General features: G+C 34.8%; 1 protein-coding gene across 2 annotated transcripts in view; it reads right to left on the reverse strand.

Annotated features, from left to right (window-relative positions):
- Positions 1 to 14,002, reverse strand: part of SPTA1 (spectrin alpha, erythrocytic 1) — a 112,483-nt gene that overhangs the window by 91,357 nt on the left and 7,124 nt on the right. For both annotated transcript variants that reach the window (XM_074262250.1, XM_074262251.1), the window contains exons 6-14: positions 13,630 to 13,763; positions 10,544 to 10,688; positions 9,294 to 9,448; positions 7,684 to 7,819; positions 5,877 to 5,978; positions 4,791 to 4,928; positions 4,202 to 4,312; positions 2,766 to 2,843; positions 2,449 to 2,604 (exon numbers count right to left, since the gene is read on the reverse strand). In XM_074262250.1, the coding sequence (XP_074118351.1) occupies positions 2,449 to 2,604; positions 2,766 to 2,843; positions 4,202 to 4,312; positions 4,791 to 4,928; positions 5,877 to 5,978; positions 7,684 to 7,819; positions 9,294 to 9,448; positions 10,544 to 10,688; positions 13,630 to 13,763 (1,155 nt within the window). The remainder of the gene's footprint in view (positions 1 to 2,448; positions 2,605 to 2,765; positions 2,844 to 4,201; positions 4,313 to 4,790; positions 4,929 to 5,876; positions 5,979 to 7,683; positions 7,820 to 9,293; positions 9,449 to 10,543; positions 10,689 to 13,629; positions 13,764 to 14,002) is intronic.

Genomic DNA, 14,002 nt, shown 5'->3' on the forward strand with positions numbered 1-14,002 from the left:
CACATAATCAAACAAAGAAAAACTAACTAACTAAGTACATCTGGGCAGGGGGAGAGCAAAAATGATTGCTATTTACATGCAATTTGAGTCATTAATCACCCAAAAAATAATGAAATAAAGCTTGACCTTCACTTGCCAGTCAATGAGTCAATGAGAATCAGAGGGATTTTGGTTTAAGACATGGTCCTTAAGAAAGAAATCTCTCAATATACAATGATGATGAAATATAAAAGCAGTATTACATCAAATGAAGTGTGCACTAGAAAGATGATAGTAGAGGAGGTTAGAGGTAAGAAGACTAGTTAGTGTGGTTGTCACAATACACTAGGTGATAGTTGGTCACATCCTGAAGTAAAGTGTTTATAATAGGAGTGGATAGATGAATTAATAGGACTTGACACCTGATTGGTTGGGGGACATGAGTGAGACATGATTGGAGGATATAAGTGAGACATAGGAGTCAAAGACAGTTGAGTTGTTGAGTCTGAGTGATCAGGGGATGACAGTTTCACCAACAACAAAAAGGGAGGGGGTGATCACTATTGATTAGAGAAATGAAAATTAAAACACTTCTGAGGTACCACCTCACACCTTTCAGATTGGCTAAGATGACAGACAGAAAAAGATAATGATAAATATTGGAGGAGATGTGGGAAAAGTGGGATACTAATGCTTTGTTGGTAGACTTATGAAATTATCCAACCATTCTGGAGAGCAATCTGGAACTATGTCTAAAGGGTTATAAAATTTTGCAAACTCTTTAATCCAGCATTGCTGGGTCGCAATACCAAGGAAATCATAAAGAGAGGGAAAGGACCTACATGTGTAAAAATGTTTGTAGCAGCTCTTTTTGTGGTAGCAAAGAATTGGAAAAGGAATGGATGCCCATCAGTTGGTGAATGGCTGAACAAGCTGTGGGACATGAAGGTAATAAAATACTATTATTTCATAAAAAATGATGAATAAGCTGAGTATAGAAGCCTGGGAAAAATTACATGAACTAATACTGAACCAAACAAGCAGAACTAGGAATACATTGTATATAATAATAGTAAGAAAGTGAAATGATCAACTAAGAAAGGCTTAGTTCTTCTCAGAGATTCAGTGATTCAAAGCAATCCCAATAGACTTTGGACAGAAAATGCCATCTGCAACCAGAAAAAGATCTAAGGAGATTGAAAGTAAATCAACATATTTATGTTCACTTCTTTTTTCTGTTTTATTTTTTTTTAATCTTTCCCATGGTTTTTCCCTTTTGCTCTAATTTTTCTCTCCCAACATGATTCATAAAACAATGTGTATTAAAAATAAATAAATTCACTAGAAAAATGGGGTGGGTAGGTAGGTTCATTGATTGAATGGCTAAACAAGTTGTAATACATGAATGTAATGAAATATTTCTGTACCATAAGAAATTGTGAATATGAAGAATACAAAGAAGCATGGAAAGACATATGAATGAATGCAAAGTGGATGTGTAATAATGATAAATGTAAATGAAAAGAATAGCAAACTTAGAAAAAGTTGAACAGTATGTAATTATACTGATCATTCTTAGTACCAAAGAAAATATATGAAAACGGGTTTCTCTTCCTTCTTGGAAAAATTGTGGATTTTAAATGTGAAATATTATTGCACAGATTGTCAAATTTGAATGTATTTTTGATAATTTTGCTGAATTACTTTTTTCACCTCTCTTTTTTTTATAAGGCCATGGGATTCGGGTTGGGGATGGGGGTATAGATAGAGAATATATGATGAAAATTATATAAAAATAAAATATATCCATAAAAATTAAAAAGGAAAAAAACAGAAAGAAATTTAGTCTTTCATATGTTAAGTTTGAGGTATTAATAGGACCTCCAAATAGAGATGTAGACATTTCTATGCATGCAATTAAAAATGAAGAACTGAAGCTCTGGAAAGAGAACTAAAGAAACAGATTTTAAAGTCCTATACTTAGAATTGGTAAATAGTTAGCCAAGAACAGAGCCTTGGGAGATATTTACTTTTAAGAGGCAAGAGAATGAAGAATTTATGAAGAGACTAAGAATGAGATGTTAGAAGTAAGAATAGGATAATAGAGTATAACATCATGGAGATCAAGGGATAAGACAAAAAAAATTCTTCCCTATGGACTTCAGTTTTCTAGTTTATAAAATATATGGGTTAGCAAAATAGGGTCTTGGAACTCTGAAATTTGTAGAGCTGGTCTGTGTGGTGTCCCAACTTCCAATCTCTTATGTTAGCAATACATACATCACTCTCCTAACATATAGGAGGTATAAAATGACCAAAAGGACAAAACAGAAGCCACATATCTAAGAATATGTCCAGGAAACAGATAGAAGCATTATTTTCCAAATTCTACTCTGGATGAGGAATGGGAGGGTCAGGATAAAGAAAAATAGCCTATTGAAGAAATCTGAAACTAGGTTCTCTGCTCACCCTGTAATCCTCATCATCTGCTATTTTTTTCTTCTTGTTGATCCAGTTCTTCAGATCATCTGAATCTTGGTAGAGCTGCTGTAGAAGTAGGGCATCTTTCAGTTGCTTCCATCGTGCAGCAGCCCGGGCACGTAGGGCATCTTGCCGTGCTAGAAGCTACAAAGGAAACACAGAGGACATGTTGCCATCAGCAAAACCACAAGAGCTATGCAAAAACACCAGTTAACGCCAGCCACCACAGTACTTACCACACAGCTAAGGTCCTGAAAGCAAATTGACAGATACCCCACTCATGGCTATGAAACACACAAACATACCCTATCCCTGATCTCAGCGATGTTCTTTGAATCGTAATGGTCATTGTCGATCAGTTTGGTCGCTGTCTTGTCCATTGTCTGGTGAGAGAGAATAGTTTCTTTAATTACCACAAGAACAGAAGACACAGATTGTGCTGTTATTAAAGAACACCCCTTGGAAAGCAAGTGCTCTGGAAAGAAACTTTTCAAAGATCAGACCTTCTAGAAATAGATGACATAATCCATAGTGTCCTTGAGAAAAAAGGTTAGAAATTAGATATTTCTTCTTTTTATCAGGAATGGGAAAGTTAGCCAGAATGGATGACTAATTCTTGCATACTGGATAGGAAACCAGATCTATAGTAAAGATGATCTCAGTTCAAATCTGTCTTTAGACACTTACTACTTATGGGACCCTGGACAAGTCATTTCACACATTTGCCTCAGTTTCTTTATCTGTAAAATAGGAATAATAATAGTACTTACCTCCCAGAATGGTGAAATCCAAATAAGAAAAGAATTGTAAGGATCTTAATATACTTCCTGAAACATCTTAAGTAGTATATAAATGTTACCTGTTATTATTGTTCTTACTATTAGTGAATACAATCTATGGTTTCTGAAGATAAATGAAAAGAAGCAAGTATGGCAAATAAAGACTGAAGAAGATTGATCATGAAGCAAAAAATAATTGTCATATTTAAGATGCTTTAAAAATAATTTTTTAAAAAAATAAGAAAAATCCTATGAAGAACTAAAAGATATATAGTAAGCTAAAACTATGACTCTATTGCAATTATCTAGATAGACTTTGATTAGACTCTTACTGCCAGTGCTGGGCTCCACAGCTTAAATGGAGTGAGGAAAACTTGAGTAGAATAGAGGAGAAACAGGGATAAAAAATGATAAAATAATTCAATTCAATGTAATTCAGTAAACATTTATTGTCTGGTATGCACTAGAAATTTGTGCTAACATTGGAAATACAAACATTATCCCCAAGGACCTTACATTCTACTAGGAAAAAAATATGAACAGCTGACTAAATATACACAACTTGGAAATCCAAATAAGATTCTGAAGTTTGTTTGTTGGGTTTTTTAAACTATTCTTCAGACTAGAGAAGAGAAAGTGAAAGGCCAATCATATATTAGTCTTCAAATGCATGGAGAATGGTTAACTAGAATATGGAGGAATATTGCTTTCTGTCTTTACTAAAGTCAAGAAAAGGAGAAAGGATTTAGACTTGAAGTTAGAAAAACCCTAGAAAGGGTAAGAAAGAGGAGGCATGAGATTAACTCTTCTAGAACAAATCCACCCTCATAAAAATGATGACAACACCTATAATCTCATATATTTGAGACAGTGTAGGAAGTGGTCAGACTGGAAACTGTAAGATCAATCAGGAGGCCTCTAACCACATAAAGCTCACTCTAAATCCAAGACCCAAGACTTACTGTGATCTTCTCTTCTTGGGCATTAAAGGCCTCTTCAAAATCATTGTGCTTCTGAAGAAGGGCTTCCACACTGCCCAGCGAATTGCCCAAGTCCTCATTCTCCAAGAAGGCCTAAAGAGAAGATACCAATAATAGTCTCTGTACTCAGATCAGTCAGGCTCCCAAGATAATAAATAAAGAAAAAAAAATCCAAAAGACTTTGGAGCTGAGGGCTTATTAACTATTCCCCACTTAAAAAATACTCATCCCTGCCTTCCTGTCTTTAAAGAAGATGGAATTTCACAAGGTTATGAGACCCCTTCTACCTCAATCCCCTTCACTAATCTACATATATTGCTTCCTTTCACATCTATCACAGAATACCCCCTGCAATGTGAAGTCTTCCTGACTCTGCTTTCTTTTTTTTAATGTTGTCTGTTCTGCAACACTGTATTCATTTGTATCTGTTTGTGATCTTTGTGTTTTGTGATTTTTTTCATTATATACCTTCTGATACCACAAATGGACTATATAGCCCCCAAGTGGACAGTTTAGGAACTTCTCCTCCTGCCATCCAGATCAGCATAGGCTGATAGTGCTCTCTCATTACCTCTTGTCTGCTCATCCAACTGTCCACTTGTTCGCTATCTCGATAGAAAAGGTGCAGGTCCAGGCATTGCTCATACTGGTGATGACGTCTCTCCCATAATTCCAAGAGGGCAGCATGATCATTTTTAAGAGAAGTCATCTTTGAGAAAGAGGGAGGATAGGGCATGTTGATTGAGGAAGGAGCTGGTTGAGATAAGATCTATGATTGTCCAACTGAGTGAGTCCCCAATTGTTTCTTGGTGGTGAGACCAGTGTGATATTATGAAAAAACCCTAAAAACCAAGACCTGCAAGGACCAATTTATGGGCTCTACTTGCTCCACTTTACCTTTCTCAGATTCAACTACCCCATTTATGAAATAGGAATAATAATAGCAAATACCTCACATAATCAATGTGAGGAACAATGACATAACATACATAGGTCCTTCCCAAACCTTAAAGTGCCACATAAATGTTGGATGTTATTATAACTGTCTGTCTAAGCTAACTTACTCAGCAACTTTCTCTTACTGCGTAAATCAGATGAGTTCCCTCATTTGCAGTCACAGCAGGAATCATATTTCTGCAGTCAATAGGTATAAACTTCAAAATAAGATGGATCCCCAAACTGAGTGACAAGATTGGAAGGGAGGGGATAGCATGAGATAATGGAAATCAGAACATTTGGAATCAAAGCACTTGGATTCTTGCCCCAGTTCCACCTAGTGCTACTTAGCTGACTTTGGCAATTTACCTCTCTGGGGCCTTATATAAAGAAGAGTGTTGGGTTTTCTAACTTCTTTCTAACTCCATACAAAAGACCTAATAATTACCAAGTGAGGATGATTCTAGAAAAATAAACCGACACATCAGAGAATGAAAGCAGAAATTTTTTTGCTGGAGATGTTTGGTAAAAGGTATTCTCATGTTTGCAATTGGATGAAGTCTTGCTCATAAGAGAATTTTGAAGCTGGAAGAGACCTTTAAAATAAATTAATTGCACAGAGGAAGATGTTTTCCTGGAAATTATCTTATTTCAAGCTTTTATTACCTTTGTTGGGGGTAATAAGGAAACAAATTACTAGTGATCAATATGTCCAAATTACCTTTTCCTGAACTTCTTCAGAGGCCTCATGGTCAGCATCCAACAAATCCTTGCCAGTCTCTGCTGCAGACTGAAATCGGTCTTCATAGGAATCAATTTCATGCTGTGATTATAAGACAAAATGTTTCTAAGCTGAAGTTAGGATTCAGATTTTTCTATCAAAGAAAACTGGTGGTCAAAGGAAGCTATGGAATCTTGTTAGAAATCTTGAAATAGGGCAGCTAGGTAGTGCAGGGGATAGAACATCAGCCCTGAAGTCAGGAGGACCTGAGTTGAAATCTGTTCTCAGACACTTAACATGTCCTAGCTGTGTGACCCGGGGCAAGTCACTTAACCCTAATTGCCTCAGCAGAAAGAAAGGGAGCGAGGAAGAAATCTTGAAATAGATGTGACTTTTCCATGACCCAATCCTGGTTTTTGGCTAGTTCAGAAATTGACAAAGTATGATCTGTTGATCAAATCTTAATTTTGTATGGTCTGCTAGCTAAAAATGACTTTTAGATTTTTAAAGCTCATAAGCTATACAAAAACAATCAATGAGTTGGATTTGAACCTCAAACCATTATTTGCTGATTTCTAGTCTCATTCCATCAAAGCCTTATCTCTTAGCAATATGCCCAAATTGGGATAGAGATATTATAAAAACAATTATAGTAATTTGAAAGCCAAAGGAGGAAAGTCATTCATTAGAAACCCCTATCCCTAATACTTTTAGGGCCAGTCCAGGATCAGAGTAACTACAAGCTCTTAGAGCTGCTCATTCTTAGGATTTTCAACCTTTTTTTCACTCTTTTTGATGCTAACAAATTACACATAAAGCTTTGTTATAAATAGATGCTGATCACAATATCTGATGTTATTCAAAGATTAATAATAAAGAGTGTTCTCATCTTCAATTTATTATTTCCTTGAGGAAAGTGACTCATAGAAGATCTGAATCATCATCATTCTCCCCAGCAAAACAATGCTGAGGTTGTAGGCAGTGTATCCTTGGCCACAAATTAAGTGGAAAAGAAGAGTGGCCAAGCCTGAAGCTGTGGGCTTTCCCAAGTTAAAAAAAAAAGATTTCTTCTGATCTCATAGGGTCTGTACAGATCTGACTATATTACCTTCCTGTTTAAAAGTCTTTAAGATGCCCTCTAATGGATGAAGTATAGATTTCTTCCCCTAATAGTTACATCCTTCCCAGATTTCTTAGCCTAGGATCTAGATTGTCCCCATCCCCCTTGCAATCTAGCTCTAATTTTACTTCCCGTTACACTCCTTTCACTCTAAATTCCAGCCATATTGGCACTGGTGATTCCTTGATGTCCTCTTGCTGATTCTTACCTTCCATACTTCTTCATTGCTGCCTTCAATACCCAATCCAGGTACTTCTTCATGTTTATTCTTTTTCTTTTTCTTAAATTTTGCTTCATTTTTTTTTTGTGGTTTTTTTTTGGTAGGCCCAGTGCTTAATAATGTCTTGCATTTAGTGGCTGCATTAATAAATGTTTATTGATTTATTGTCTTCCCCTCATGATCACTTTCTCGGTCCCTCTAGAAGAAAATGATGACTCTTCTTTGGGTGTTCTTTAAATACTTTGTGTGTAAACATATATATATACACAAATATATATATATGGTGTGTATGTATGTATGTATACATTTATATACATACATATTTACATACTTGTGTATAAACATATATATGTATATATGGTGTGTGTACATACATACCTACACACATATATATGTAGACACATTTATATACATACATATTTACATACTTGTGAATAGGAACATGTCCTGGGGAAGACATGCCATACCTTATGCTGTTGATGCCTGTCTAGCAGAGCTTCCCCACCTGCCACATCTGTTGGCAGTTCATCTGCATTGATAAGTTCTGTTTTCTCTTTCATCCAGCCGGTGAGTTCATCAAAGTCAGACAAGAATCTCTGGTACCTAAGATAAGAAGAGGGCAAAGGAGCAGAAGAAGACAGAGAAAACAGTTTACCTAGCTAATTAAAGCACCTGGAAAGAGAAAAAAAAATTCCATGTGCTTAAATTTCCACAAAAGGAATGTAACTGTACAGACATTCTGATTAAAAAATGATGCAGTATATTTTCTGCCCCTGGAGATCAAAGCTCAAAAAACCAGATCTCTCTTCAATTCAAATCAGGAAGTTTGATAAACTTATTCAAGGTCATAAAAAATAAAACAAAACAAATAACAACAACAATGACAACAAACAAAAAACAAATACAAAATCTACTTAGCATTATTGTGATTTACATGTAATTTATCTACTTGGTGACTTGTACACAATGCATATTTTACCTCAGGTGTATTTTCCCTTTCTTCTTTCTCTGTTAAATTGCTCTTCACTTCTTTTATGAGAAAACAGTGTATTACTTAAAAATGTTCATAAGTGTTTGTTATTTGGTTGACTTTGCTCAGATAATATAGGCATATTTGCTTTATAGACTAAGGAAAACATATAGAAAGGGAATCTATACAAAATTCCATTCATCACCAAACATAAATTATGTTTTATATTTCAAATTATTTATTGATCTCAAATAGATTGCACTGAAATGATTGTGGAATATCTGACTATATATTTATTCACTTTATATATCATGTTCTCTAAAATGTTCTCTTTATGACTCCAAGAAAGTAATTTAAAACAAACTGCCTCATTTTCCATATCTAAATACAAATACTATATAACATTGTGCCCTATCAAATATAAGCGTTATTGGGATAATAAAATGCAAACCCTGTTGTGAGGACATTTTACAAATTAAAAGTACTTTTTTATTATTAGAGGCATTTCCATTATTCAGACTAATTTTGTTTAACAATATACATTTTACTGGTCATTTCTATTGGTATAAGTAATTAGAAATAACCACCTTTCACAATTGTTGCCAATATGTTGTAAATCAGAATATTTTTAAACTGTTTAACTACATGAAAAAAATATATCTATATAGTTAAAGCTAAAAGAGACCTCATGAATTCATTGGTTCATAGGTTTAGGGATAGAAGGAAATTTAGGAGTCAATGAGCACAATATTGTCATTTTACTATTGAGGAAATTTGGGCTATCTTAGTTATAAGGATGAAAACTGACTTATACTTGTAGTTATATCTATAAAGGCATCTAAATACTTGTAGGTATGCCTATACGCGTAACTGTATAATATGACACACATATTCACACATATACATATATGTACACACATATATCATGCATCTATTGATCTGTCTATTCATATAGATATGTGTGTATATGTGTATATATATATATATATATATATATATATATATATATATATATATATATATATATATATATATATATATATTTATTTATATACATTTTGCATTTTTATATGGTCCAAAAATCACACACTCGCATGTTTTTCCTACCAGTATGAAGCCTGAAGCTTGGCATATCTTTTGGTGGCTAGAGCCCGGATACGTGCCCAATTGGATTCTAGATCTTCTCTCTTCTCCTGGATCTGAGGTGCATCTGAAGGATGAGAAACCTGTAGCTTATCTGCCTTAGCACACAACTCTTTCACCTATAAGATGAAAAACCAATTTCAATATTCAATATTCAATATCAACTCTTTGGTATTAGATCAGCAAAGCAAATATGTGATATAGATTTAGAGATACAGGAGAAGGGATCTTTGATAACATTTTATCTAACCCCAACTCCTTTATTTTACAGACAAGAAAATTGAGGTCAAGAGTAAAGTGTCTTACCCAAATCTACATATGTATTGAGTGAGAAATCCAGGATATGAATCCTACTTTCCAGGCTGCAAATCTAATGATCTTAAAACTAAATGATTATGCCAGATGATGTTTCTGGGGGTGAGTGCTCTGAATTAAAAGCTCAGGGGAATGATATCATCCCAGTCACTCACAGTTTTTTGTAATTTATTATGGGGGGGCTGAGAAAACATATTCCATCAGACCCAATAAATGCCACATACTAACTATATTCTACGGATTCTTTCTGAATTCCCCAATTGGAAATAGACTTGGAGAGGGACAATCATAAGGAGAGGGTCAAGGACCTAAACTCAGTAGCATGGCCATGAAAGGGGAATGGCAAATGTGAGGGTTTTTTGGTTTGAGTTTTTAGTTGATTAAGGAACTTAGCTTAAGTGATTCCTGGTGTTAAGAAGTTATTAAACTATCCTTGACCAGGTTTTAGAACATCTATATTCAGCATCAAATGACATTAGTGATGGTGGGGATTGGGGATTTATTAAACAATTCTTAGCCATGCTCTAGAATACCTACACTCCTGCTTTGGCTAAGTGAGAGGTAAAAATATTAGTATCATTCAGCCTGACAAAAAACTTGGGAAAGGATTGAATAAATGGATTTCTAGTGTTTTGCAGGGTGGGGTTGTTAGTCATAGTATGGTGGTGGTGTTTTTCCTAGGGTTAAGAGAAACAGCAATAAGTTGTGTAAGCAAGTCTTTATTAAATAGAAGCAAAGGCTTCTGGGCCAGAAAGTGAAGAAAAGTTTTCATGTTTCATTTTTATATGCAGGAAAATTTTTCATCCATCCATGGTAATTTATTTATATTTGAGCCTTGGGAAAGGTGGATAGATAAGATAATAGATCAGTTTGAGAAGCAAGCTATTCTTAATGCTTACCTTGTCTTCCATAACAGCTAAGTTCCTTTCCAGCCCTTTATGACTGTGGAATAGGGCTTCAGAGCTAACCAGATCTTTGCCAACATCTTCTGAGATGAGAAGAGGTTCCTTCTCCTTGATCCAGTGAATGGCTTCAGCCACATCCCTATCAGACACATAGATAAATTCCAAATTTGGGAGTGTTCCAAGGAACTAGGGAAACAGCAACACAATCATAGAACAACCAGCAGAGGGCATGAATCCCAAGACATGGTGCCCTCCTTCTTATATGTTGAGCAGTAGACATTGGCACATTAGTCAGGCTGTTTGTGCAGTATCCATTACCAGCCAATCACCACTAAAATTAGTATAAGTAAAAGTTTTTTTATAAATCAAAGCATTATTTCATCAATATCAGCCGTACTGCTTCAGAAAATGTTCTTCTTAATTTGGTAGTCTGTCTTTAGACTATTGCTGCAAACTCCTTTTCTGGTTCCCAATTTGGATCTGGTAGTCCCATGAACTTTGGCTAGATTATGCAAAGCACTCCATTCACTTTTTGTGTTCAAAACTTGCATCCCACCCTTTCCTCAGGACTTTATTTCCATGTGTCCTATATTGAGTAGCATTAGTAATTTTTGGGGGGAGTAGTGTAGGGAGAGAGGGAAGGAGGGAATAAGGATTAATAATTTAATTATTATTATTATTATTTTTTCAAAAGGGAGGTGGGAGAGGAGTGTTATAAGAAGCACTCTCTCTAGGCTCATTATTTTATTTTATTTTTTTTGATGCTGTCAATTAAGTTATAACTAACCCCCAGGAGGCTTATCCCTGAATATAGCTTTCTCTCGTGGGAATTCATCCTTCCTAAATAGCAAATATTTGCAAAATACCCTTATGAACAAATACCCACACAGAATAAAAGTAATGTTAAGGACCCAGTATTTGGATAATGCATTCAAGTCCTGTACCTTATTAAGGTTGTAAAAACCTCAGCTGTCAATCCCTCCCCAACCCCACTAATCCTTTTACCACCAATACTTTAGCATCTGCATCTCCCTAGTGTGATATTTGCCACCCAAACACCAAGATGCTCTCAATTAAATATAACATGTAAGAATAAATTACATATTATAAAGGTCCTTAGCTCCAGAGATCATACTCCATTTTTTTTTAAATAATTGTAGCAAGTTTATTTATTTTTTAATACACATTGCTACATGAATCATGTTGGGAGAGAAAAATCAGAGCAAAAGGGAAAAAATATGGGAGAGATTTAAAAAAAAAATAAACAGAAAAAAAGAAGCAAACATAGCATATACATTCAGTCTCCTTACATATTTTTCTGGATGCAGATAGCATTTTCTGTCCAAAGTCAATTGCTTTGGATCACTGAATCGCTGAGAAGAACCAACCAAGCCTTTCATAGTACCACATTTTACTGTTATTGTATACAATGTATTCCTGGTTCTATTTGCTTCACTCAGCATCAGTTCATGCAAATCTTTCCAAGCATTTTTATAATTAGCTTGTTCATCATTTTTTATGATTTTTTTATTTATATTCATTACCTTCATGGACCACAGCTTATTCAGCCATCCCCCAATTGATGGACATCTGCTCCTTTTCCAGTTCTTTGCTACCACAAAAAAGAGCTACTACAAACATTTCTGTACATGTGAATCCTTTTTCCTCCTTTATGATTTTCTTGGGATAGAGACCCAATAAAAACACTGCTGGGTCAAAAGGTATGCACACTTTTATAGCTCTCTGGTCATAGTTCCAGATTGCTCTCCAGAATGGTTGGATCATTTCTGAACTCCACCAACAATGCATTAGTGTCCCAATTTTCCCAAATCTCTTCCAACATTTTCATTACCTTTTCCTGTCACCTCCTGAGAGGTATGAGATGGTACCTTAAAGTTGTTTTAATTTGCATTTCTTTAATCAATATTGATTTAGAGTATTTTTTCATAAAACTATAAATGGCTTTAATTTCATCATCTGAAAATTATATCCTTTGTCTACTTATCAACTGGAGAATGACTTGTATTCTTATAAATTTGACACAGCTCTTTATATATTTTAGAAATGATTAGCGGGATGATTTCAGAAAGCCCTGGAGAGACTTACATAAACTGATGCTAAGAGAAATGAGCAGAAACAGGAGATCATTGTACACAGCAACAAGAAGATTATACTATGATCAGTTCTGATAGATATGGGTCTTTTCAACAATGACATAAATGAGGCCAGTCCCAATGATCTTGTGATAAAAAAGCCATCTACACCCAGAGAGATGACTGTTGGAACTGAGTGTGAATCACAACATAGCATTTTCACTCTTGTTGTAGTTGTTTGCTTAAATTTTGTTGTTTGCTTGAGTTTTGTTTTCTTTCCCATTCTTTTTCTTTTTGATCTGATTTTTCTTCTGCAGCAAGATGATTGTATAAATATGTATACATACATTGGATTTAACATATTTTAATATGTTTAACATATATTGTTTTTCTTGCCATTATAGGGGGGGTGGAGAAAAGGGAGGAAAATTTGGAATACAAGGTTTTGCAAGGGTCAATGTTAAACATTATCCATGCATATGTTTTGAAACTAAAAAGTTTTAATGAAAGACAAAAAAAAAAAAAAAAAAGAAATGAAACCTTTATCAGAAATACTGGCTACAAAGATTTTTAATTCTCTTTTAATCTTCTTTCTGTTGTTTTAGATCATGCAAAACCTTTTTAATTTAATGTACTCAAAGTTCTCCATTTAATAATGTTTTCTAGTTCTTTGGTCATAAATTCCTCCCTTCTCCAAATATCTCATAGGTAAATTATCCCTTGTTCTCTTAATTTGTTTATGATATCATCCTTTATGGCCAAAGCATGTATTCATTTTGATCTTATTTTTGTATGGGGTTTGAGATATAGGTCTTTCTGACATGCTATTTTCCAGTTTTCCCAATATTTTTTTTTTCAAATTGTGAGTTTTTCCTCTGGAAGTTGGAATTTGGGGACTTACCAAATCATAGATTACTATAGGTCTTGATTATTTTGTTGAGGGTCATATTCCATCCTTAAGAAACCCCAGAGTTAATGTATCAGTACCTGTTGAAGCGCTGTAAGTCAGCAGCATCAGACAGAGTGCCCCGCCGCTGGAGAGCTAACTCATGGAGACGTTGCCAGTTGGTATTTACTTCATCTTGCTTTGACTTGATTAGGTCTAGATCTGGGTGAGCTTCCTTTGGAGACCAAAACAATACAGGAATTAGAGAATTATTGAAAGCAGATGAAATCGACACAAAGCAATTTTTTTTTGTTTGTTTGTTTGTTTTCCCCTAATATATCATGAAGGTAGTCCACACTTCTCTAACTATGGAATAGTCCACACTAACCTGGCATGAAAGAGTTCCCTCCTCATTTTCTCCTAGCTTCTCTTTGATAGCATTTACAAACTTCTACAAACTTTAATTCCAAAAGT

Source organism: Sminthopsis crassicaudata, chromosome 4 (assembly GCF_048593235.1).
Source record: "Sminthopsis crassicaudata isolate SCR6 chromosome 4, ASM4859323v1, whole genome shotgun sequence".
NCBI lineage: Eukaryota > Metazoa > Chordata > Mammalia > Dasyuromorphia > Dasyuridae > Sminthopsis > Sminthopsis crassicaudata.